The sequence below is a fragment of the Pezoporus occidentalis genome, unplaced genomic scaffold (genome assembly GCF_034315485.1).
Source record: "Pezoporus occidentalis ecotype Australia unplaced genomic scaffold, CSIRO_AGI_Poc_V1 ctg92, whole genome shotgun sequence".
Lineage (NCBI taxonomy): Eukaryota > Metazoa > Chordata > Aves > Psittaciformes > Psittacidae > Pezoporus > Pezoporus occidentalis.
This window is the reverse complement of record NW_026916284.1, coordinates 2,198,596-2,225,000: the sequence shown is the minus strand read 5'-3', so window position 1 is coordinate 2,225,000 and position 26,405 is coordinate 2,198,596. Positions and strand designations below refer to the sequence as shown.

Genomic DNA, 26,405 nt, shown 5'->3' with positions numbered 1-26,405 from the left:
CAAAGGGACGGTTTGGGGCCATGATGGAGGTGTTGGGTTCTGTGCATGGAGCCGTGTCTTTCCTGTGTCAAAGGGTTGGGTTCTGTGCACCGTGTCTTTCCTGTGTCAAAGGGACGGTTTGGGGACGGGATGGAGGTGTTGGGTTCTGTGCATGGAGCCGTGTCTTTCCTGTGTCAAAGGGACGGTTTGGGGCCATGATGGAGGTGTTGGGTTCTCTGCATGGAGCCGTGTCTTTCCTGTGTCAAAGGGACGGTTTGGGGCCATGATGGAGGTGTTGGGTTCTCTGCATGGAGCCGTGTCTTTCCTGTGTCAAAGGGACGGTTTGGGGACGGGATGGAGGTGTTGGGTTCTGTGCATGGAGCCGTGTCTTTCCTGTGTCAAAGGGATGGTTTGGGGCCGTGATGAACCGCATCCGAGCAAGAACGGGAGCATCCCCTCAGTGTGGCTCAGAGCGTGTCCGGAGCCCGCTGACAGCGCAGGGCTCAGGATGCTGCTCCCGCAGTGTGCCTGAGGGTAAAAGAGGTGGCCGTGCGGAGGGGCTGTAGGGGCACAGGTTAGGCAGGAGGACAGCGTCAGTGGGGTGGGATGGTGACAGTGCTGTCCCGCTCCAATCCGTGCTCCTTGCCTGGTTTCACGGCATAACGTGTCCCGAGGTGCCGCATCCTGGATGGGAGCTGCGGGGAGCCCGCTCTCAGCTCAGCAGCAGCAGATGGGTGTTCACACATTCTTTATTATCAAAAAAGAAAGGATGAAACCAACATTAAATTAAATAAATTACGAACATTTCTGAGCTGGTTGTACATCCGCGTTCATCGAGTGAGGCTTCGGAGCCGGTACACATCAGCATCGCTGGCTTTGAGAGCAATAAAGGACACTGGAAACGCAGATATTCCGACCCCGGCGTTGATTTCAGCTTCCCTGATTCACTTCCCCATGCACCTGGAAATGGAGACTGTTCCTGCAGCAAGGCTGTTTGCCCACTGATGTGCGATTGCACCTCAGAGATACAGAAACATGGATCTGCTGCTGCAGGAGAGTTTCTTGTTCATTGCACCGATGGCTTGGTTGCTTTCTTCCAGTGAGCAAGTGAAAGCAGTGCTCGGGCAGTAGCAAGAGACCATGAGTAATCACCATGACCATTACCATACTCATTGCCATGCGTAATATAAGAGAATTCATCTCTATTTTACCTCTAGAACAAGCTATATACATGGTTCCGGGAAAAGCACTGCTGTCTAAGATTAAAATAAGCAATAACCATTACTTGGTGGGGTTTTCCTGCTGGAAACCAACCCTCTTTGGTTGTATTTCTCTCCTGCACCACATAATCAGAAACTGAGGTAGAGAAATGGTGACTTAGGTACCTAAAACCAAAGCAGCAAGGTCCTGCTCTTGCTTCCTTGGATGAGTGTGTGTGATGGTGCATGAAGTTCTGGTTTCCTTACAGGAGACATCTGGGAGCTGGAGGAAAGCCCCAGTTTCGCCCCAAAGCCTTCTAGCAATGTGCTGGGGAATCAGCTCAATAATGGATAGGTAGCTCAAACCTGTGCATTAAAGCTTGCTGGTATTTTTAATAGAGAAATAAAATAGCTTCTTAAATTATAATTTACTTTCATTATTAAGGCCATTATTTTTTGCATTCATGTGAAGATCACAAACTGTCCACTTTTGCTTCCATTACTGTTCACTTTCTCTTGTTGACTCTTGCATTTTACCCCAGTGCTGGCAATACTCTGTAGGAAGATTCGCAGTTCAAACAAGGGAAATGGTTTTCATTCCAATGTGTCTTTATCTTAAATCTTTTCTAATCTTATTGCCATAAAAGCCATACTGGCGGTTGAAATGCACTGAAGAAAGGGGTGCTTTAAGCCTTGGCTTATGCTTTGATTTTCCAGGCTTCATATTGTCATCTTGTCATTACTGTCTCCACATCAGCACTGGGTAAGAAGGGAAGGCATCAGGAAAGGAAACTAGAATAGCAGTTGTTATTAGCATCACTCCAATAGAAGAGAACGTCAGACTTGGGGATGATGAAGCTCCCAGCTGCCTGGCTCTGCGTTAGGGAGGCAAGCTCCTTTGCCTGGGATGGTCCTGGCCTCACTCGGGCTGCCCCCCAGTTGCAGGCATAAAATACACTCAGATCTCAGTTTGACTGCTGGGTCCCTTGGCAATAGCGAGTAATTGTCCTCTGTGTTAAGGCACCTGCCTTGGAACGAACTCACTGCACTTCTGTAGTTCATGGGGTGGCGTTTCCTGAGTTCCTGGTTCCACACTGTTTCTGTAGGCTGCCCTCAAGACCAGAAGTAGAGCAGGATGGAGGGAGGAATGTACCAGTTCAAGAGGGGTGATGGCCTCTTGCTTTGCAAACTTGTTGTATCCCCCAGGCAGAAGTGCAGCTCTTCACGAGGGGATGGGAGAGAGGAGGCTCTTTGGGAGGGTTTGCCTTGTGCTGAGGCTCCCTGTGTGCTCACAGAGCTGTCTGGGTCTCTGAGTGGAACATGCTGCCAAACATCTCCTGAAGGGCACACAAGACACTCTGGGTTAGGGCCGATGGGTGGCACACACCCAGCAGCACAGCTCAGAAGTCATTTGGTCACACAGGGGAATGAGGGCAGGAACTCCAGCCCTTCCCAGCCCTGCTCCGCAAGGGAAAGCTGGAGGCAGGGAGGTCACTGTGCTTCCAGCCGTGCATGGATAGCATGGGGAAGGTCAGCGCTGGAATGTGTCTCCTCCCATGGACCGGGTTCAGTGGGTGCAGATAACTTCAGCATTAACAAAGCCTGCTGGAAAACTTGTCCAGGGACTGTTGGGCTTGAGCTAAACCTGGTTCTCCAAGTTCACCCCAGTGCGTGGAGACCACAGGTCTGACTGTGTGACCCAGACTGGATTGAAGGATTGCCCTGTGGGGAACCAGGGCTGCTCCTCATGCAGGTGCCTGCCAGAGCTCATGACAGGGGTTTTAAATCAGGGTTCAGCTATTTAAAGCATTTCTGTGTCTAGCAGTTTGCCTGGCACAGGGGACTGCCCACCCCATCAATCCCGACCACAGCTTCTGATTGCCACCTTATGTCCACAGCTGAACGAGTGACCCTGGCCCTGGAGCTCACCTCCTCCAGGTTCTTGAACTCTGTGCTGCCTTCATCCGCAGACTCATCATAGATGGAGAGCTCTGTCTGGTCTGGCCTCTGTGCCGGGGAGAATCAAACCCATGAATTAGCAGAGGGGGGGGTTGAAAGGAATGAAAAAGGCTTAAAACATCCCACGTGCTCCCAGGGAAGTGCCCAGGAAGAAGAGGCACAGAAGGAATCCCGTTGCAGGGGTTTATCTCCTCTGGCTGAGCTGGCACGTAGATATCTCTCTGCTGAGATAGGAGATACCTTCCCTTGTTCTCAGGGGATAACTGACTGACACTGCCCTGCTTCCAGCTCCAGTTACCATGCAATAAACCAGCCTGCATTTGGGGAAGTAGCTTGTGTTGTGAGTATGTGCCACATCCCTGCCTCAGCCTTTCCTCCTCCCACCAAGGGGAGCATGCAGGGATGCTGGGGCTATTCCAGCACTGGTGAATGTGCTTTGCCTTCATGTCTGGGGGTCAAATTCTGCTTTTGTATGCAGCTGCATATCCCAGACACCACCAAATGGGAGCATAGTGTTGGAACAGCTCTTCTGGCTTCTCCGGGCTAGGACAACATTCATCTGGATAGGGATTGAATCAATTCAATCCATAGGTGCCAGCCCATACGTCAGAATTAGGAGATGAAATGTTTTGTAGGATTTAGACCTTTACCACTTGAGATAGGGAAGAAGGGTGCAGTATTGGGTTATTCTGCCTCTGTGCATGAGTAAACCTCACAGTAGAGTCCTGTGAGCTGCAGAAACCCTGGGGAGCAAATTTACCTCTTCTAAGCTGGGCGGGTGGACAACTTCCTTGATATCTGCCAGTGCAAAGAGGACAGCATCATGGATTGTTAGGAAGAGGTGACTTCGGTCCAGGCCCCCTTCCTCAAAGACTCCTCCTGTGCTAATGTCATTGTAAACCTGGGCTGAAGGAAGGAAAGACCCATGAGCAAGAAGGAAACCAAAGAAGGAAGCCTCCAAAGGCTGACAGTGGTCCTCTGAGCTAAAGCAGGGCTGGGATGCATGGAGAAGAAACAGGTCTGCTGCAGGAATTAGTGCAGGGATCTGTTTTCCTACATGCTAAACATGGAGAAGTTCCAGTTGTATCCCTTCCCAAGTGAAAGGAGCTACTTCAGACACAGAACAGGGGTTCTCTTCCCTTTCTTCTGTTCTCTTCTTTCATCTGGGCTAGCTGGGTCCATCAAAAGGCTGACAGCTCACACAGTTTGCATAAGGAGCACGAAAAGATCTGCCTGCCAGGGGCACACGAATGGGGGGAGATCACATGGAAATAGGTTCTGTGTGGATTCTTACCCTGCACGTTTGCCAAGAACACTTTAATCCCAATCTTCTGGTAGCTGGAACACAGCTAGAAGGGACGAGAAGGGAGAGAGTGAATTAATGACACTTCTGCTTCAGAAGTCTTTTATCCAGGCCTTTCCGCGTGTCCTGGGAATGCTGATGGAGAGGAGCTGCCCCAGAAGGTGCCTGTTGCCTGCCTGTGTTTGGAGAACAGAACTGACCTTGCCCAGCGCCTTTGTGCCCATGAGGTCGACAAAGCACACTCCGCTCATGTCCAGGATGATGGTGTGGAAGCTGAGGTAGGGCGGTGCTGTCATCACAGGGTCAAGCTCTGCTGCAGGCAGGAAGGTGCTTCCTCGTACAGCATTAGTGCTGCCCAGCTCACTGGAGCCGGCAGCGCTGGTGCCGGGGGGCTGGAACGTCACGTAGGAGATGCTGGCCCCGTTAGCGGTCGTCTGGTTGTTGTTGGTGTCAGTTGGAGAGCTGCTTTCGAAGTCCTTCTGGAGCTCTTGCAAAGACAGGGTCTGCAGCAAAGCAGAAACGCGCAGTGAGGGCAGGGCGAGCCCAGATCCTGACGTGTGAACGCACCTCAAGCAGTCGGTGGCAGGAAGTGGTTTAATCTGGACTAGCTCCAGCCTGGTGCTGGGCTGAGTGTCCCTTGGGGCTGGAGTACATTGAGTTAATTTCAAGTTATTCCTGTTCACATGCTTCAAGGCTGCTCCAGTGAAGCTGGGAAATGTGCTTCAGAAGGGCACTTCTAACCTGAAACGCTGACAAAGGGCATCTTTAAAGAAAGAGGGCAAGCCCAGTTCCTAGCAGATCATTCACCCCGTTTCCATCTCTAGAGCTTTCTTAATCCCAGCCACTTCCAGTTCTGCTGCATCTTAAGGTTTAGGCTGTTGGGAGGAATGGAGATGTAGGCAGGAAGGAAAGGAAGCAAAGTGTGGTCAGGAAGACAGCGCAGAAAATCCTGTGTCAAGAGGAGCTGTTTGATGGGGACTTGGGGTCTTATTCCTCAACACAGACACCCAGACCGAGCTACCTTGTTCTGCCTCAGCAGGAGTTTGGGTAGGTTTGGTGGTGGTTGTGCCGTGCCCTTCTCCTGCCGCTTCACGTACTTCTTCCTGGCCAAGTACACTTTGCCAGGATCCACCCCTGTCTGTGGGAAAGAGGCTTTGCTTTGGCAGAGTCTGTTCAGCCCCATAGCCAGGGGCAACAGCAAGGGCTGTTTGGGGCTGGCTGCAAGCAGAAGGGCATTAGGGCAGCGCTCACCTTGGCTATGATCTTCTCCCGGAAGATCTCCGAGTTGGCAAAATACAGTGGGGAGCAGTAGGTCACGATTTTAATGCCATTAAGTTCATGCACCTGCAACAGAGACAAGAGCTCAGCCCAGGCCTGTTGGGGTGCTGCAGGGTGATGGGGGCTTGGGGCAGCAGGTAACTGAGCAGCAGCTCTCCTGCTGCCCCTGAAACCAGTCGGCAGCCAACCTCATGGGCTCGAGTGTCCTCACCACATTGTGGCAAAGAAGGGATGCTCAAGTGCCCCTGGCAGGGGTTGGAACTGGGTCATGTTGAGGTCCCTTCCAACCCAAACCATTCTGGGGTTCTGCTTACCTTGTTGTAGGCTTTCGGGTTCTTGTAGATGTCAGTGGAAGTGATCTGGCCCAGGGCAGAGCCGTTTCGGCTGGGAGAGAAGGGGCAATCAGAGTTAGAGTAAGTGGTGGAGGGGAAGCAAACTGCTTCACTCCATGTTCCATAGCAGGGGATGAAAACTGGCTTAATGAAAACACTTCCATTTCATCCCTGCAGAGCCTATCGGGTAAAACCCCCAAAGAGCCAGCAGTTTGAGATCCCAGGCTGGGAAATGTCAATAAAGGGCTTTAATGGATTAAACCCGGTGTGAAACCTTCACACACATCCACGGGGTGCGTTCCTCTTCCGAGCAGGGCTTTCTGCTGGGAACTATGCAGGCAGCTGGAGTGAATTCCTTCAGCCTTCCCCTGCCTTGGGATGTGCACAGGGCCGGCAGTAAATTAGCGCCTGCCATTCCTGTTTGCACATTCCAGGAGGACACCTGCACTCCCCCGGGCTCCTGCTGCACGTCCCTGCCCCGCACGGGCCAGAGGTCGCTCGTCAAAGGAATCTGTCGTGAGGTTTTCCTTCTCTTTTGCTCTTTGGGGCTGCTCCCGGGACTTACAACTGGGTATGGAAAACCACGACCAGCACCGAGAATCCCACGCCCACAGCGACTCCGTAGGGAAGGCTCAGGAAGAAGGCGGACAGGAAGCTCACCAGCCAGACCAGCTGCAGGGAGAGAAGAGCATGGCACAACCTCTTCCTCTACCATGGGCACGGTGAGGGATGGAGAACGGCTCTGTGCTGATAGCCTGCACCCCAGCTCGGGGTGAAAACACCAGGACCTGAATTCATAGAATCATGGAATGCTTTGGGTTGGAAAGGACCTCAGGATCACCCAGTTCATATAACCGTATCCATATAACCATGGCCTCTGAAAATCACCATCAGGTTATTATAATCCCATCCTCAACCCTGATAAACCTAACTTTGACCTGGGAAAAATCAGGGTAATTTTGATTTCAGCATCTTCATTCATATGTGTTGTACATATAAATGACAAGAAGGGCTTCCCTCCATGCAGACTTCACTCTGGGCTGTGAGGGATCCCTGCACTTAGTGCTGAAACAGGGGAAGTTCAGGTTGGATATAAGGCAGAAGCTCTTCCCTGTGAGGGTGCTGAGGCACTGGCACAGGGTGCCCAGAGAAGTGGAGAATGCCCCATCCCTGGCAGTGTTCAAGACCAGGTTGGACAGAGCCTTGGGTGACATGGTCCGGAGTGAGGCATCCCTGCCTGTGACAGAGGTTGGAACTGGATGATCTTGATGTCCTTTCCAACTCTAACTATTCTATGATTCTATGATCTTAATGTCCGTTCCAACCCAAACCATTCCATGATTCCATGTGTGGATGGAGGGTGCCTTTCCCTCCTGATCCCCCCCGTGAGCCCTCTGCCTGCTCTGCTCACCCATCTCCAGCCCTGTCCGAACACTGCTTTGGGGCAGCTCTCCACTCAGCCCAGCCCCTTTGGACTCCTCGTTTCCCCCGCAGGCCGTGTGCCAGGCGCTGACGGGATGCTGGCTCCGTGGGAGCCCTTCGGACACTGCTGCTTTATGTCAGACGCTTCCAAACCGCGCTCTCGCTCCCCTCACCCCCTGCCTGGGTTTATCCATCAACCCCTGCCTCGGGTCCTTATCACTGCGAAGGGCTCTCCTCACCCTGCAGGGCTATTGTGTGACTCCTGCGGTCCTGACTCGGCACCGAGCAGGGCCGGTTTGGCTAGTTCTGGGCAAACAGGCTCCCGAGCTTGATTGGCATTTACCCAGAGCAGGGAATAGTTCAGGCCCCTGGGAGCCGTGCGCTGAGCGTGAGAGTGCTCAGCTGGGCTCTGCTGCTGCTCCCGACCTTGGTGCTAAAGGGCTGGAAGCCAAGATCCCACCAAGAGATCAAGGGGGCTGAGAGCATCCTCCTGCCCCCCGAAGCCTCTGCCCTGCGTGGCCGTGGCTGCGCTGCCTCCCGTGCCCAGCACTCACGCAGTCCAGCCTGCTCTTCTTCCACAGGTAGAAGGGATCCGCCAGCTGCTTGAGGGAGTTCTTCAGGTTCACTGCGATGAGGGCTCCCAGGACAGACTGAGGAGGAGATGGGGTTGGATCAGCCCGGAGGTGGACACTGCTCCAGGCTGCGTCCAACCTGGCCTTGAACACTGCCAGGGATGGGGCAGCCACAGCTTCTCTGGGCACCCTGTGCCAGCGCCTCAGCACCCTCACAGGGAAGAGCTTCTGCCCCAGAGCTCATCTCAGTCTCCCCTCGGGCAGGTTAAAGCCATTCCCCTTGGCCTGTCCCTACATCCCTTGTCCCAAGCCCCTCTCCAGGTTTCCTGCAGCCCCTTCAGGCACTGGAGCTGCTCTCAGGTCTCCCCTTCAGGAGCCTTCTCTTCTCCAGGCTGCCCCAGCCCAGCTCTCTGAGCCTGGCTCCAGAGCAGAGCTGCTCCAGCCCTCTCTCTGGATGGGCAAGGGTGACACAAAGATGCCGCTGGGCTCTGGGTGGGATCATTCAGACTGCTCTCTCCTGCAGAGCCTCAGTGCAATCAGGCAGGAGCCCCTGGTGCCGGCAGCAGTTTGCATCGGGGGTTTGGAGCAAGCCTCTGCCCTCCCTCGGGTGCGTGGAGTGCGTGACGCAGCGGCCACGCTGTTTGTACAGACGTTTGTTACCTTTGGAAGGGGCTCGAGGTAGATGCCCAGCGCCAGCATGGTCACCATCACCACCATGGCCACAAAGAAGCTTGCCACCTGCAGCAAAGGAGGAAAGAAATCGCATGCAGAGACACCAGGGCCTTCCTAAACCCCCCGGGCTTCTGTCTCCTGCTGCTCCAGCCCATGGCATAACTGCCCTCTGCAGTAAGACAGAGGTGAGGATTCTGCAGATCCCCCAGATAACCCCAGCCCTCCCTCGGGCTGCTCCGCCAGGGAGCCCAGGCTGGGATTTACAGCCCTGCATCAGTGACCGATCCAGAGAATCATCCCGGGAATGAAATGGGGCTGGGAGGGAGGGAGCTCTGCTTTAACCCCAGCAGCCTGGAGCGCTCCGGCAGCACGCAGCTCCTCTGTGGCCAGGTGAGGAAGAGAGGAGGAGGAGAAGGTGCTCACTTGTGATTTCCCTCCTGCCCCATCGACGGCGAGAGTGACCGAGAGAGCGCAGCAGATGACGTGGATTTTGAAGAAGGATCCGAAGAAGTTGCTGCAGCCCAGGGCCAGCATTTCCTATGGAGACAGGGACACGGCCATCAGAGAGGAGCGATGGCGCAGAGGGCGTGAGCTGCCGGGCAGGAGAGCTGCTGCCTGAGTGTCCCAGACCCCTTCCCTGCAATGAGAGCTGAGGTGGGCTCTGCTATAGCAGGGAGACCTGGCAGCCCGATTCCGCATCAACACGTTGTCATGTGTTGACGCACTCAGGGCAGGGCTCCATGCGGTATGTGTGGCTGCTATTGAAAGCTGCCGCTGTGCCAGGGATGACAAAAGAGGATTATTTAATGTCCTGCCTCCCGCGGTATCTGGGTGACACACCAGGAATCCAGGTCTTTGCTCGGTGAGAAACACACGTGCTCGTTGTGCTCCAACAACAGCAAACACACGGCTCTGCCAGCACTGAGGGCTGGAGCCTCAGCAAGGCGCAGAGCTCAGCCTGAGGCTCCCTTCCCTTTGCAGGCTCTGCCGTGCACACGAGGTGGATCTGCCCCGTCCTTTCCCCCCTCCATGGCAAGCTGCCACGTGAGCCCGCATGCACGGGAGCAGCACGGCTGCAGGAGCAGGGTGGTTTGAAAGCCTCCCATTCATGCGGTGAGGTTTTCCCTTCACGCCTGAGAGCTCCTTGGCTGCGTCCTTCCAGGCCGAGCGTTACCTGGTTGGGGTCCACGTCGTAGCCGTGCTTGGCTGCCAGCGTCCTCCCCATGGCCAGGTTGATCACGTAGCTCACGATGGCGAGGGAGAAGGCCGTGCCGATCATGTCCTTCCACTTGTGCACCAGGGGCAGCGTTGGTGCTGGGAACCTGCGCTCGGAGCGGAGGAGGGAAGCAGTTGTGACAGGAGCGGGGTGGGTGGCTGGGAATGCCACAACCCACGGGTGGCTGGGAGGGATGGAGGCGGCTGCGTAAGGAGGTGCAGCGGTGCTGCTGGGCAGTCCTGGACGGGGGCTGTCGTACGGCAGGGAAGGCTGCAGGAGGAGGAGGAGGAAGGAAAATGAGCTGGAAGTTGAGTCGGACCCGCACATGCGCTTACCCCATGCTGATCTTCCCAACGACTGGCATGCCGTACTTCTCAGGCATGTTAAAGCTGCCGGAGATGGCAGTGGCAACTATTACCTGGAAGGACAGAGAATAACAGAGCAGTGAGCAGAAGGAGCATGAGCTCTCTCAGGAGCACTAAGCTTGCTCTACTCCGGGGGCTGACAGTGCAAAATTAGCCCCAGATTTGGGCTAGGAAAGGAGAGAACTTCTCCATGAGGAGTTATGTTCCTCATCCTCAGCATCACCAGGATGCAGGTACAGCCTAACAGGGATGAGATGGGCACCAGAGGTATCCTCCACGAGAATGGCCCAAGACACGTGGGGACCACATCATAGTCACTCTATTGATGCTCTGCTGTCAGGTAAGGGGAGGGACTGGCTCCTGCAGGACCTAAGGAACAGCTCACGTGTCACTTACAATGATGATCTCCATGGGGATGGGCATCCGGATCTTCTTCATGTACTTCAGGTTGAGCTCCTTGACAATGATCAGGAGCACAGCACTGACCAAGGCATAGGCCAGGGAGGCCACGTTGGTTTGGGGCAGACCTTTACAAATGTCAATGAAAGTCTAAAGGGGAGAGAAGAGGAGAAGGTGTCAAAGGGAACCAGAGACTCTGGACAGCGTGGACAGCAGAATGGAGATCATTTGTTACCGCAATCAACTGCAAACACCCCAAGGTGTGACGAGGGTGAGGGAAGTGCTAGAAACCCTGCTGCTGAGATCAGCAACCAGCCCTGGGGCTGTGCTCCCCACTTAAATGCAGTTCTGGCTGCATCAGTGGAGGATGCATCCATGGGAGATGCAGGAAAGCCCAGGAATGGGGAATCCTGCTCGTAGGAAAGGTTTCTGTTGATCACAACTGTGCAAGGCTCCTGCTGTAAAACACAGTTCATGTGCTCCCCAAATCCCAGGCCCCTTTCAGTAGTTCTAATTGGAAACTAATAGACAGATAACACTGTAAGGAAATACAGTGGCAGCAGCATGGGACATCTGCATTCCCCCTCCCTCCACCCTTTCCTTCTCCCCAAGCCCCCCTTGCCCGGGTGCCTGCGGTGGGGTGGTCACTGGGGAAGGAGGTGCAGGGAAGGCACCCACTTACATAGACGATAGCTAAGGGCCCGGTGTAAGACGGGACTGTCAAGCCGAAGACGTACTTGAGCACGGAGATGAGGATCTGCAGCCCTGCTGCTGTCATGAAGCCCCTGATGAAAGACTCGGAGAGGTAGATGGCAACAAAGCCGAACTGCACGAATCCCAGGCACAGCTAGGGCAGGACAGACGGGGGGGTGTCAGGAGCGTGGAGCCTCGGGAGCTGTGGTGGGAAGCTGCTCCGCTCCGGGAGGGCTTCACACCAAAACTGGGATCCCCCAAACCCCCGGCTCCGAGGCATCGCCCACCTCCTGCCACCAGCTCTACGTGGCTGGCTCCATGTGGGAGCCACACAAGCCCTTACTTGGATGACGGCGGTGAGGCAGGCCAGGGTGGCCGAGATCTCCAGCCTGGCCGCCTCCAGGGCTGTGGTGTTCACGCTGGTCTCATTAGTGGTGTGGTTGAAGTACTGGAAGTCCGACTCTGGAGCCAGCTCATTGCAGACGTTGCCAACAATAATGCTGATGACTGCAAACGTACCTGCAGCACAACACAGTGATGTCAGTGGCTTTCTCTAGAGAGCATCCTGTCCTGGAAGGTGCTCGGACCGAGTCACCCAGCCCATCACCACAACCAGCCCCATGGCAGGATGCGGCTGTTGGTCACTGGGGTGAGATCCTGCTGTGCAGCCAGAATATGGGATCCCATAAACCCCTGGCAGACCAAACACCTCTATTCTGGACCACACTGAGTATGCCCAGCCAGTATTTAACTGCCTTGTGCAGGCGGCTGCTGTGCAGACTCTTACCTGGGACCATCTGATGGATACCCCCAAGGAAGAGGTATGTTACCAATGGGAAGAAGGAGGAGTAGAGCCCATTGACAGGAGGCAGATTGGCCAGTAGTGCAAAGGCCATCCCTGGAAAGCACAAAGGAAACGGGTCTGTGAGGGTGGTGTCAGCCCCTTGCCGTGCTCACACTCATGCCAGCCCCAAGAAGGTGCTGTGGCTGCTGCCTTCCGGGCGGAAGAGGGCAGGGAAGGGCACCACAGAGGAAGACAGGGACAATCAGGTCAGAGGCAGAGCTTCTGGCAGCTAATCCCCCCCAAAGTGGACTTGTGCAGGCTTCTCCTTGAGCTGGCAAAGTGCCGTCCCCCCTCAGTGACCCCGGCTCATCGCATCTCACCTTGCGGCACCTGGATCGTCCCCGCGCTGACGCCCCCAAGAACATCAGGCAAAATGTACTCCTTGATTTTGTACTTGGGAAGCCACACGAGGATCGGGAAGAGGCTGAAGAGGATGAGCTTGAGTCTGGACGCTGAACATCTGGAGGAGATGGGAAACAACAGGCACGTAAGGGAGGAAGCAAGGGAGCGAGGAAGGGTTGTCCTAGGAATGTCTCAGTCTTTCTCCCACACCAAATCCTAAGCCCAGACTGCTTCTGGGTTGGCACATGCACTGTCTCTGCCAGCTAACGTGTATGGTCTTGCTTCCCTGTGCTACTGCCTCCCTTCTTCCAAGCAATGGGGCTAGATTTCCAAGACGGTGCTCAGCCAGCTTATTCATCTTTATTTGCACAATTATTAATCTTCCTTTAAGGAAGGGCAGTGCTGGTTTTAATGAGGCAGCTGATACAAGGATATCCCAGCTGGAAAGCTGAAAGAAATAACCCACCCCCTCATCCTGACATCCCTATTGAACAGCTCTTGGAAAAGACCCCCGCATCCCAACTGCACTCGGTGCAAACCCTTCCTGCCAGCAGTGAGTAACCAGCTCCGCTTGCTTCAATACGATTTGCATTTCTCCTGTGCCTTTCATCCCCCCAAGCCCTGAACATCACGGAGGTTTCCCAGGCTAGAAATGGACACTGCATCCCCAGGTGTGAATCGCAGCCCAGCTCCTGGTCTCTGCTCAGCCCCTGCTGTTACCTGAAGAGGTTCCTCAGTTTGTCCCCAACAGGGTAAGTTCTGCTTTTCTTCTCAAACTCCTCGTCGAAGAGGCTGAGGGAATAGGCAGGACGCTCGATGACGTAGCGAGGCCTGGCCTGGTTCATCTCTGGATCATTGGATTCTGCTCCCGGCACGGAACAAGAGGGAAAAGCAAAGGCAGGAATGTGAGCGGAGCCGGCCCCACCTGCGCTATAACAGACCGGACACCTCCAGCGCCTGCGAGCCCTCCCCACACATCTCCACCCTAAATAGTTTCCCCGTGGCGCAGGGGCAGGTCCTGGGAGTGGCTTCTCCCGGCACCAGGGGCTGCTGCTCCCCGGCACTGGGATTCTCCCCCGGCCCCGTGGAGGTGATGCTAATGAGCGGGAAGGGGACCGCAGCGCCCTGGATTGTGTGGCACAGGAGCAGGGGTGGCAATCTCAGCTCTGCAATCTCAGTCACTGCCTTTTTGCCTCGGGAAAATCACTTGACCTTTCCCGTGCCTCAGTTTCCCCACCTGCCAGCAGGGTTGGCCGGGCTTTGCAAGGCAAAGTAGACACTGACTAAAGGCAGTTTCCACCCGAGGGCTCATTTCCACTGCCAAAGGGGCTCGTTTGCATCCAGCAGCCGTCCCGTTCCTCCCTTGCCATGAGACAAGGCTAGGAAGTGATGTGCGCGAGGATAACCGTTGCTATTCCATTTCAGTGATGAAGATGCCCAGCTATCTGGATGCATTAGTCCTGCCTGGTGGCTGGCTCTTACCAAAGAGGATAAATTCCACAGAACCCTCATTTTACTATGACCAGCGATTCCCTGGAAGTGGGGAGAATCAGTCTGGAGAGGCTGGGAGTGGAGGAAGGAAGTGGTCAGGTATAAACCAGGGATCTTGGTAATTATTTGTGGTAATGCTTGTATCTAAGTGGGTCATTGCCCAACACAGGAGTGGAAGAGGGGGTGGAAAAAGCTGGTGATTCAGGCAGGAGAATGCACCAAGAAACAACATCCCCGTTGCTGAGAGCTCGCAGAGTGATTTGAATGCGGGAGATCCTCTTCTCCCCTCTGTTGGCACTGCTGAAGGCGGTGAAGGCACTGAGTGCCCTCGCAAAATGCCCATCCACAGGACCGGTGTCAGCCCTCGCTGAGAAGCAGTTACCTCGGACTAGGGGCTGGAAGACATGAGTAACAGGGAGCAGTGGCCCAGCAGTCCAGGGCAGGAAGGGAAGGATGATGCAGGCAGCTGAAACTTGGGAGAATTTAGGTCAATGGGATCATTATGCAAATAGGAGCTAATGGGTTCCGAAAGGGAGGTCATGGACCCCACTCCTGCAGTGATCCTGGGGGCAATCCGGTGCCTTTGCTGTAGAGCAGCTCCGGCAATGCTGTGTTTCTGATTCCAGGCTCTGGGAGAGACCCCAGCCTATGTCCTTGGAGGGCAGCTAAGGCAAAGAGGAGACGTGTCCAACCCAGTCCATGCTGTGATCCCGTGGCCCTCTTCCTGCGTTACCAGGTGCTGAATCCAGTGCCCTCTGCAGGCACTGGCGTCCCTGCGGCTCCCTTTCAGCTGGAGATACCCTTCCAAGAGCAATTCCAAGCGTTACCTCTCAGAGGATTGATTGGTGCAGGCCAACACTGAGCAGTGTCCCAGGCTCTTTCCCAGTCCCGACGCTCACACCGGGAGCCCATCTGATAACCACTCATTCCCTGCTTTTCCCACGTCAGGCTGCAGGAGCCTTGTCTCTGCCTCCCCCTCCCGTTGCTGGGCAGGTTCCCAGCCTTTCCCAGCTCCCAGCCCCACAGCTCTGCTCTCCGTTGCCAGTTTCCACTGCGTAGCCCAGGTCCAGGTTCAGCAGCAGGCATCTGAAGGGTGAGAACCCCCCAGGTTCCAGGGCAAGAAGCCCCTCTTGGTTTCTTTCTGGGCTCCATCGCTTGCCTGCCACGAGCCAGCCTGGAGCAGCCAATTCTATCCCAGCTCCTTAATGAATTTCCCCTGCTGAGCGAAAGTGCTGGCAATCAGGGAAAATAATATACAAGGCAAGTATCAAGGGGAAAATATCCCCATGATTAAATTCCGTCTTAAACAAACAGGCTAATGATGTCAGCGTCTCGGACACAGTCGGGTTCTTGCCTTGGCTTATCGCTGGCCTTGCCCTACATCAAACAGCAGGTTAAACCTCTGAGGTTTCAGAATTAAAGGGAACGAGCTGGGGGACTGCTCCTTGCACAAAAGGCAAACCCAGCTGTGCTGGTGGTGGTGGGATAAGAGCAGGGCTGCCGGGCCGGGGCAGGATGCTGGAGCGATGCGATGGGCATGGAGGGAGAAGCAGAGAGCCAGGGCCCAGGGTGTTCACAGCTCAGTTCCAGAATGGTGTGGCAATGAAAGGACAAGTTCTGGGGGAAGAGCTCCAAGTGAGAGCTCCTCTTCCAAGCTTTCCAGGCAGCCCGTTCCCCAGTGGGGGATGCTGAGGAGTGTGAAGTTGGGCCCCACTGATAAATGCACTGAGAAACTGGGGCAGGCAGTGAACGAAGGCAGAACTGCTGAGCTCCGAGGGCATGATGTGGGTGAAAGATATTGTCCCAGTAGGTCATCAGCTAAGAGACCCATCGGCTCCTACCTGACTGACCCCTGCCCCAGCAGCCTCAAAGCAGGCTGTGCATGCCAAGCATGGACCTTTTTCCAGTGTTCATCTTGCGCATGCGCTCACTGAGCTCTTATCTTCCATCCCTGCGCTGGTGATAGCTGTGTTTGGGAAGAGGAAAGTCACATTGAGGTTTCTGGCTAGCGCTGATAGGAGCCACTGGCATAAAGCCACTTGCCTTCGCTGGCATAGGCATGGAAAAGGGACCCCAGACCAAGGAGTGTGAGTGGGAAAGCAATCTGTTCACTGCCTTACTTGTGATACAAGAGCCCGGATTGACCCCAGTGCAAGAGGTGGACATTCAGGGCATGCCTCTGCTACGGTTTAGGGAGCAAAAACCAGTGCTCTGGAAATAACATTTCCTCCTTTGTCTGCCCCTTCTCCATCCCCCTTCTCCTTGCACAAGGCGCTGCACACAGAGCTCTTGCTGACGGCTGCTCAGCTGGCGGAGGTCTGCTCCCTTCCACGTCCTGGCGGAATCCTCACCGAAAACACCTCTTTCCCAGCACAGTTGCCCAAGAACCGGTTGTAAAAGGCAGCTCCCCCCTACCCCAGGAGGCAAGGTCTGCCTGCACAAGGCAAGAGCAGGTGCAAGGGTTCGGTTGCGACACCAGGACAAGGTCTTGACTCCTGCTCCCCGCAATCAGTGCCCTCAGCACTGAATCCACGGCGATTCCCAGCCTCCCGCGCCCGGCTCCGGCTGCAGGTGCCATGGAAGCCCTGGGGCAAGGCGGTGAAAGGGCCCAAGTGCTGCAAGGTCAGCGAGGAACCTGTCACCTCCCGCCCTGGAACCTGCGCTGTGCTTCCCACTGGGGCACGGGACAGGGCGGCTGCACTGCTGGGCTCTGCCCCTTTCACACCTCTGCTATGGAGCTGGGCGCGCGGAGCACGCAGGTAGGAGGAAGAGGAGGTTTTGCTGTCAGTCAGTTCAGGGGTTGCAGGAGGATGTTGTGTAATTCACCTCTATTGGATGCTCCCGGGTTGTTCCCTCTTTCCGACCTCCTGGCATTAGGGACCAGGCAGTGTGGGTGATGGTCCACACTGGGAGCTTGTCACCAAGGGACCCCCAGCGTGTTCCTAGGGGTTAGTGTCTTCAGCCACTGCCCACACCTCTTTCCTCACTGCTAAGATCACTCTAATCCAGTTGAGTTTCATTTTCCCTTTGGCTCTGAGTAGGGTTCATCTGCATCTGAACTGATTCAGGAAGACAGCACCTTGCAGGGGGAAAGCCAGATAGAATCATAGAATCATAGAATAGTTAGGGTTGGAAAGGACCTGAAGATCATCAAGTTCCAACCCCCCTGCCATGGGCAGGGACACCTCACACTAAACCATATCACCCAAGGCCTCGTCCAACCTGGTCTTGAGCACTGCCAGGGATGGAGCATTCACAACCTCCCTGGGCAACCCATTCCAGTGCCTCACCACCCTAACAGGAAAGAATTTCCTCCTTAGATCCAATCTAAACTTCCCCTGTTTCAGTTTTAACTCGTTACCCCTTGTCCTGTCACTCCAGTCCCTAATGAAGAGTCCCTCCCCAGCATCCCTATAGGCCCCCTTCAGATACTGGAAGCTGCTATGAGGTCCCCCCGCAGCTTCCCTTCTCCAGGCTGAACAGCCCCAACTTCCTCAGCCTGTCTCCCCATGGGAGGTGCTGCAGCCCCGATCATCCTCGTTTGCTCTGGATCCCACGTTTCTGGCACAAGCATGTTGGTAAAATCACCTTTCCTGGTGACGTGGGGAAGGGGAGGAGGCAGCAGCAGGGCAGCGGTGGCTGTTCCAGGGAGCTGAGCAGCCGGCACACGCGGTGCCATACATTGATTGCTCACATTTGGAGCTGGGGTTTAGCAGAGGCTGATGCTGGGCGAGCAGATAGATCAGTTATGGGAAACATCCTATCCCAAGGAGGGCTTTTAGCCTCAGACAAGGCAAAATGCCAGAGCCCATACAGTTCATAAAGCGAAGCTGTTTCAAGCCATTTTACCCCCGGCAGCACGCAAGGACCCGGCATGACGGCTGATGGAATGAACTCCAGACGGAGGGGGACATGGAGAAGGAGGGAGAGGGGTGCTGGGAGGTGTTAACTGGCCCTGCCTGACGTGGGGAGGCACGGAGGGATCCGCACACCACGGGTGCAGGGCAGGGAGGAGACATCCCTGCTTCCCTCCAGCTCCCACCTTTCCATCCCGTGCTGCAGCCCCGCTGTTAACATCCCCCTTTGGGAGCAGCCGAGTTCCTCCACTCCTGCCCCGTTGCCACGGGGCAGCCCGGCATTAAATCAGTGTGTTCTTCCTTTGCTTAGATCAAATATTTGGCGTGTTCAGTAGGTGATTTCCATCGGGCAGATGCCTCTTTGCTGATTCCAATTGACCCAGCCCAGTGCAGGCACCGGGCAGGAGCCTGACTCTTGTTCTGCCGTCGCTGGGCCGGTGCCAGTGTTTGATGTACCACTTCACACGAGTTTCTAACCAAACTAGCTCTGCACTTGGTAACCAGCATAATGAGATCTGCGGACATCTGCCATCTACTGCAGGTGAAGCCAAAGGGTGTTTGTGAAGTAAAATGCTTGTATTCAGCAGCTCCTTGCATGCTGTTCAGTGCAGCACATGCCGGGGGCATGGGGGATCTGCCCCGCACTGACACAGGGGTGATGGAGCCTGTTCCTTGTGTGGTTTGATTAACCCTCTTGTTCCCCACCCCATCCTCATTCCACATTGCTTGTGCTGCTGCAACCAGGGTGAGGGAGGGCTGGGCTGGGGCCAGGCAGTGGGCACAGGGCCTGGGGTGTAGGGCTGTAGGGATGAACCCATTGCAGCCTCCTGCTCTCCACATGCCTCCAACACAGACCTTGCCCTCTGCCTTTGAAAAGCAGGTGGGCAATGCAAATCCCAAGGAATTACCAGGTTTGCAGACTGCAGCATTCCTGCACTTATGCAGAATGCCTGCTGCAAATGTTCCTTTGGGAAGGAAAAACACCTCTGGGGTCAGCCAGTCCATCCTTTCCCAGCGGTCAAGGATGAGACAGTTTTTGTACTGGAAATCTCTGGCTTGAGGCAGAAAAAGAGTGTGGCCAGCAACAAATGTCACTGCAAGGACTTATCTCCAAGGGAAATATTGGGACGGGTCCCCAGCTTTTCAGCTTGCTTACAAATAAGGTGTGGGTGGCTTTTATCAGGGCAGAGCGGAAGCATCCCCGCTGCGTGAGCAGCAGTTTACCCAGTGGAGCAGGCTTATGGGGATATCTTCTATTATCTGTGCATGAGGGCCACTGCCCAAACGGGACCTAAACATCCATGAAATGAGACTGGGAGCACTTCTCATTCCCGGCTTTAAAACTCCTTCCTCATCTGATTGCATGCGCACATACACCCGTGCCCCAGGAGCTGAGACCCTTTGCCTAGGTTAGATTCCAGCTCACAAACACTGCTCCTCACCCGTTGCCTCCGGGTGCCTGTATGTGCAAACTGCAGCATCTTCGGGACCGGGACCACTTGCCATCGTCCCAAGCACAGAAAGCTCTGATGACAGCAAGGACCCAGAAACATATGTATAAATGTTATATAAATATATAAAACTTGGTGAAGTGGTACATCAATATATAAATATAGATGTAATATATGTATATATACAAATGCTCTGTCATTGGTATTGCCTCTCCTATCCCAGGGAACCCCCCCTTTATGGAGCGCAGCAGGAGCCAGCCAGGATAAGGTGGCAGGATTTATTCTAGCAATAATGCAGTCACGCATTTGGCTCTTCCAGCCCCTCTCCATCAATCAAGCTCTTGGATCCTTGGTGTTGCTAATTCCTGAGTAAATCTGCTGCTGGAAAACCCCCTTTTGCGAAAGGAGGGAGAAAAAGAGAAGGGGGGGGGGGGAATAGAAGTACGAGTTCTCCAAATAGTGCAGCTCCCACCCGGAGCTGTGCAAACCCCCCACGCCCACCCAGACAAAGAGCACGATTGTTGGAGCGGGGTTACCTGCGCCGAGGCAGGGCCGATGCTGGAGGGGAGCCGCGACGAGGCGAGAGGTGCAGGCGAGGAGCTGCGCCAGGGCTCTGCTCCGAGCAGCCCGTGAGTCATTTATAAACCACCCCGGGGAAGGGGACCCAGGGCTGTGCTCGGCGCCTGATTGGCTTGGGGCAGGTAATTGCCAGCCAGTGCGCCCGGGCTAAGCCCGGGAGATAGCCGGGGAGATAAGGGGAGATCTGAAGAGGGACAAGGGCTTTTTTGGATGTCCCCCTCCACCCCACCCCTTCCTGCGCTGGCTTGGGCCGTTTGATCCCCTTTGCAGGTCGCTCTGTGCTCCCAGTGACAATAGCTCATATTCACCATCACCCGGCCCCCTCCCTCGCCTGCTTTGGACCCGGGGTGGGAGAAGATGCTTTTGTTGGCCTGGATGAGGTGGGCAGCGTCTCCTGGCCTTTGTGCTCTGTCTCCGGGATGGACAATGGAGAGCTTTGTGCCAGAGCCGGACCCTGCAGCTCAGGCTTTGAGGAGGGGATTGGCAGTGGAAAGCAGTTTCTTTCTTATTTCCAGGTTCAAAGGGATGAGAGGAATGGGGAAGAGTCGCTTCCTGGCCTAGTGGGGACATCTTCCACTAGAGGAGGAAACAATTCAGTCTATGGGAAGGTGTCCCTGCCCGTGCAGGGGGCTGGAACTGGATGAGCTTTAAGGTCCGTCCAGCCCAAACCATTCCATGATTCTATTTAACATGTGAAAGGTGTGGGCTCCATTCCCTTGTGTCCCCAGCCTCCACTGGCACCACTGTGCTGAGCTGTGCCGGGGCTCGTGGTCTCCCCTCCTCCTAGAGGGATTCAGGAGCGCAGGAACTGGGTACCAGTCAGGACGTTGCAGGTGATGAGATGGAATAGGGACAGCAGCAGGGGATGTCACCAAAGGACCAGGCCGCTAGAAGGAATGTGTGAGGAGCTACTTGCTGTGGAAGGAATTGATCTCTGGTACCTTGTGCATGTAGAAGGCATCAGCAGTTACTGCCAAGAAACCTCATGTTCCGGCAATCAATCGCTGTGCCAGAGCATGCCAAAGGAACACCCTGCCGGAGGGTGGCAGAGGAAAGGGGGCTGATTCATTGCGCTCTCACAGAGGTAATCATTGCCAAGCAGTTATCCTGTAAATATCATTAATAACCCCTATCAAGTATGATTTTTAAAGGGCAGCCTGATACGCACGGAGCCCTTTGAGACGGAAGCGCATGACATGGCAGGGCCAGCCCAGCGTGGTCCCTGTCACGGGGCAAATCCCGGCAGCACCAGCACCCAAAGGTCCCAGCCACAGGGATCCTGCTCACAAGGCACCGCAGGGACAGGGGAAACAGCATCTCTGCTGCAGAGGTGATGCTGGCATCGCTAAACTGCCTGGACCAGCAGCTAATGCTAAAAAGGAGTTCTTTGCCCACCTTTGAGCCGGCACTTTTCCTAGCAGAGCTCCACCAATGGAACCTTTCCCGCCCCCCTTTCCCAAACTGACATTCCAATGTAGGACCACGGAGCCCTGCTTCCATCCTAACCACAAAGGATGGGGAAAGGGCAAAAGGGGACGTCGCTGCTCCCTGGCCAACACGCAGTAACTGCAGTTACACCAGGGTGCAAAACCAACGTGGCCAAAGGGACCCAGTGGTGCTTGGGCTGGGGCATTGCCTTACACAAGCTGCTCTGTGTCCTTCACACCTTAGTAACCCTCCTGCTGCACGGGGACAGATCCTGCTGCGTGGGGACAGGCTCCCATTGCAAGAGCTGCTATTCCAAAGTCCCAGAGGGTGTGATCGGGGAGATGCAAGGTCTTGCCCCCTGCAGACAGCCAGCCCCGTACAACACCAAGGGTCCTTTGGAGTGTCTTGCAATGGGAGGTGCAGTCCTGGTCAAACTCCACTTGCTGTAGCTATAAATACAACCCCAATTCCACCTCCTTCTGCTCCGGCCTCACGTGAGGCCCAAAGCACTCTGCTGGGATGTGGCCATTGACAGGGCATGGGTGGTGCCTGGGGAGCGCTGGGGCTGCCCAGGAAGCTGGGAAGTTCTGGGAGATGGGAAGACACCGAAGGGACTCCTCAGAGTCAAGCACGGAGCCCTGGGTGCAGGGACTGCTGAGCTGTTTATCTGGGCTCCGATAAGCGCATACCGAGTGCTGGAATGTGTGGATTTATTTGCAGATGATTAATATTAGCAGATAAATTGCACTTAATGAGGGCAATAATTCAGGGGTAATTTACTGCTGGAAACGATGAGAAAGCTGCTTTGGAAGCCTGAGGTTAGAGGCAGAGGGGAAAGGCAGCGCCTGCCCCGGGGCAGAGGGGTTCTGACGGTGGTGGGACCTGCACGGAGCCTTCCTCCCTCCCTTCCTACTCCTTTCTTCCCCCCCCTCCCTCGGACCTGCAGCCGGAGCTGCTGCTGCTGCTTTCGGTTTTGCCAAGGAAACAGGGCTCATGCAGCCGCGGGCATGGGCAGGAGCCGGGCTCTGGGCTGGATTTGGTGCTTCCCTGTGTGTCCACCCCTTCAGGAGCTTTCGAGCTCAGCTGTGTGCCTCAGCCACAAAGGAAAGCAGGCATTTGGGGTCCAAACTCCCACAGGAACGAGGTGGCCGCTGCTGGAGCAGGGCTGCAGGATGCCCTGGGCACCCTGTGCCAGCGCCTCAGCACCCTCACAGGGCAGAGCTTCTGCTTAGGAGCATAAGATCCTTATGCTGGGCTGGTCATTGCTGTTCCCAGGGGAGCGGTGCCAGGCGATGGGGACCCAGGTCCCACTTGAAAGGGAGCCGCCAACTTCTAACACTTCCCTTTGCTGCAGGTCTGAGCTGGCACCAGCCTCAGCAGCTTTATCAGGGCAGCAGCGAGGAACACGGTGTCCTGCAGGGACACGGAGGGGGTACTGACAGCACCAGGCTCTGCGGTGGGATGCTGAAAGGTGCTGGGAGCTTCAGAGCTGCCCCTGTGGTTCAGCCCCATGTTGATGTTTCATGAGGTTTATTTAATGGTGTGAACTCAGAGCTGGGGAGAGGCACTGCAGCTTCCTGCTTGTCTGACACAGGGAACTGCTGTGTCTCACCTGCTCACAGCCTTTACAACGTGCTTTGGCGCTGCAGAAACGTCTCCAAAGGCAAGGGAAGGGTTCTCCTCCTGATGGGTCTATGGAATGAGCCCTCTCACGCTGGTGCTGGCCCTTGTCTTAAGAGGGAGACCTCATGGGAGAGCCCTGGACCCCATCACCACGAGTGCAGCGCGCGAGTGCATCCCCGAAGTGAAGGCTTTGCCACGTCGGGCACCCTTGCTCGAGGGGCAGAGCGGGTTCTGTCGGCTGGAGCCCGCCCCCACTGACCCTGAGCTCCCTCTGGAGCCTCCAGGGCAAGCATCACCCCGAGAAGACGCTGCCCACAGAGGGGCAGCCCCGCAGAGCACCGCGGGGCCGCACACGGCAGGGCGCTGAGGTCCCGCATCCCGGCTCTGCCTCGGGCGCCCTTGGGCGAGCGCTGTTATCTCGGTTGCGCAGGGGCTGCGAGCTCGGTGCCCGCAGCGGGGAGCACACGTGCGCCCAGCAGGGCCCGGCGATGCTCAGGGTGCTCGGCAGCTCCCGGGGGCTGGGTGCAGCCAAACGCGCAGGGGTTGCAGCGGGATCACCCCAGCCCGCGGGCTCCGTGCGTGCGGAGCACCCCGCTCGCCTGGAATCCAGGCTCTGCCTCCCCCACACTCATTGCTCCCCCACCCCAGGCTTTCTGCCCGTTCTGAGTGAGGAGCCAGGTGAAATCAGGCTTTTTCACTCGAACAATTGGATTCCAGTAAAGGGAGGTTTTCCAATTTGAAAAAAAAAGAGGAATTTTTCAACCTAAAAATGTGGGAACTGCAGGGAGGAGGAGCTCGGCAACAGCTTCCCCCTCCTTGACGCCGGTGTTCGTGCAAGGTGGTGCAGGGCCATGGGAGCAGGGGGGCAGTGGGTGAGAAGCGAACGTGGTCCCTTTGGAGCATCGTGTCAGTTCCCTCGCCTGCTATGTGGCCTTGGGCAACTCATTAAGGCCCAAACGCTCAAACCTGGGTGATGGGAGATAAGTCACTGAAATAAAACGTCTCATTATTCATGGCTCTGAGGTCAGGGTCTGCAGAAGACGCTTTCATCAAGGCAGGGTGGCTTCAGTGGAGCTCCTGTCGCCCCTGGTCTTGAGATCAGGAGCCAGATTCCAGGTGAAAGAGCTGCTTCACCTTTTTCAGAGGGGGTTTAGGCAGGGGGGTGCTGGGTACTGGTGACACGAGGCCAGGAGCCAGCTCGGGATGCCAGGCTGCCTAACAGGGCCATTGGGCATCTCATAGAGCCATCATTCACAGAATGGTCTGGGTTGGAAGGGACCTTAGAGCTCATCCAGTTCCAACCCCTGTGCTCAGGACCCTCTCCACAGCACTCAGCAGCTCTGTAGGGCTTTGTTAATGCCCATCGACCCCAAGGAGCGGTGGAAGCTGCTCTGAGCACAGCATCCCCTGGCTGGTGCCCCACAGGATGCTGCTGACCTCAGCATGTGCTTGGCTGACAGGGGCCAGGCCACAGCCCCTGATCCTCTCTATGTGCTGCTCACAGCCCCATGGCCCCACATGGCCCTGACGTGCACACTCACTGCAGCGGGGACACGGCAACAGCAGTGCCCATGGGATGGGTTTGGAGGAGAAGCATCAATATTTGCCATGGACAGGTGGAGGATGAGGCAGAGGGTGACGGACAGTGCCTGCTCCCTCTTGACTGTGCTTAAGCCAGGCCTAATTGTGCGTCCCTGGCAGGGGAAAGTCACACAAACCCCATCAGTGTCACCTGCAGTGCGCTCACTGCTGAGGTGGAATAAAGCAGCCTTGATGGATAAAGCAGCTCATGTGAAGAGGGGCTGGTGTGCGGTGGATGCTGCTCCATGCGCAGCACAACAGCAAACCCAGCACATGAGAGGGACCAGGAGCATCCAGGCACGGCACTTGTACCCTGCAGAGCCTCTTGCTGGCATCCTCCAGATGCAGTTGCATCCCTGCTGCTCCATGGCACTGGAGGGCAGAGGAACGGCTTTGCTTGATGCCATGATCTTGTTTTTCATGGTCACAGGGAAGAGCTTCTGCCTAAGAGCTCATCTCAGTCTCCCCTCGGGCAGGTTAAAGCCATTCCCCTTGGCCTGTCCCTACATCCCTTGTCCCAAGCCCCTCTCCAGGTTTCCTGCAGCCCCTTCAGGCACTGGAGCTGCTCTCAGGTCTCCCCTTCAGGAGCTTTCTCTTCTCCTCTGCCCCAGCCCAGCTCTCTCAGCCTGGCTCCAGGGCAGCCCTTGGAGCATCAAACCCCCGATTTGTCAAAGTCTGCTTTGCAGCCTTTTAAGCTACTTCCCAGCTTTTGCAGCCCCTTTCCAGTGCCTTGGTTATAATGATCCCAGGTTCCATAGGGTTCCATCCCACCCTGCGCTCGGTGCCGCAGGGCGGATGGGGCTGCCTGCCCCTGCCCTCTGGGGCTGTGTTTGCAGGCAGGGAGCTGCAGAGGAGCCGCTATCTCCAGCCTGCGGAGGGGCCCTCGGCAATGCACATCCCCGGGCTCCCACCAGGCTCCCTGAACCAGAGCTCAACCATCAGGTTCCACCAGGGAAGACGGAGCTCATGGTGCATTGTTTGAGGTGGTGAAGGCGGAATGGGAGCAATGGAACCTCGGGAGCACCGCAGCAAACTGCAGAGCAAGGATTTAGGGTGTCAGGTGCTAACGCTGCAGGTACCGAGTCCTCCTGTGTCTGTGCTGATGGTTTCCTTCCGTCATCAGCATCCTGAGGGCAGGGTCTTACCCGGTTTTGTGTGGATGTGAATGGAATGAAACAAACATGAAATGAACGAATGGAAGCCTGTGACGGTGGAAGAGCAGAGCCCAGCATTGCAGCTGGGAGCATCCCTGATGTCTTGGCTCCAGCAGCCGGGGCAGGAGGGTGAGAGCTGGGGTGAATCCTGCCCAAGGGAGCCGGTGCCGTGGCTGCGCAGGAGCTCCCTGACTCACACAAGGCAAATGTCCCTGCCTTGGGTTTTCACCCTGAGAAAGGCTCGAGCTGACCCTGGCAATCCCAAACCCCTCGGCCCGGCCTTCATTGGGTTTCTGCTCTGGGATAATGTTACCAGCATCCTGCCTGGCCCAGTGCCGCCCCATCAGCTCTTCCTGGAGCAATCCCCACTGTCCCAGGACCACGCTGGTGCTCCCACCCCGAGGGATGGAGGGAGAAGGAAAGCCTCATGGCTGCGGTCGGCTCCATCACACCCACAAGGCACGTTACCTGGGTCCATGGGGCGGTGATGCCATGGGGGACCCTGCCGGCTCCCACGGCTGCAATCTCTGCTGCAGAATTCCTGTGTCTGGAATGATGCTCTGTGGGCTCCATCACACTTGGGTCAAGCCCAGAGCCTGAACGAGGGCTGTGGAGCGAGCAGAAGGTCTGAGCACCCTCTCTGCTGAGCACATTTGTCCTGCTCAG

General features: G+C 55.9%; 1 protein-coding gene across 2 annotated transcripts; it reads right to left on the bottom strand.

The window, feature by feature from the left end:
• Positions 1-1,551: 1,551 nt before the first annotated feature.
• SLC26A9 (solute carrier family 26 member 9) lies at positions 1,552-20,229 on the bottom strand. 2 transcript variants are annotated; one of them, XM_062605469.1, is made up of 21 exons: positions 19,911-20,229; positions 13,296-13,437; positions 12,554-12,693; positions 12,177-12,287; positions 11,733-11,908; positions 11,379-11,543; positions 10,694-10,846; positions 10,268-10,350; positions 9,891-10,038; positions 9,140-9,253; positions 8,705-8,782; positions 8,027-8,122; positions 6,616-6,722; positions 6,033-6,102; positions 5,692-5,784; positions 5,462-5,578; positions 4,641-4,943; positions 4,432-4,486; positions 3,898-4,043; positions 3,108-3,185; positions 1,552-2,515 (listed from the first exon to the last, which is right to left on the bottom strand). In XM_062605469.1, the coding sequence occupies exons 2-21, from the start codon at positions 13,418-13,420 to the stop codon at positions 2,468-2,470; spliced, it is 2,406 nt and encodes an 801-aa protein (XP_062461453.1). In that variant the 5' UTR covers positions 13,421-13,437; positions 19,911-20,229; the 3' UTR covers positions 1,552-2,467. The 2 variants fall into 2 exon arrangements, with proteins under 2 accessions (XP_062461453.1, XP_062461454.1); XM_062605470.1 differs by lacking the exon at positions 19,911-20,229 and having other exon boundaries at positions 13,296-13,913.
• Positions 20,230-26,405: the final 6,176 nt, after the last annotated feature.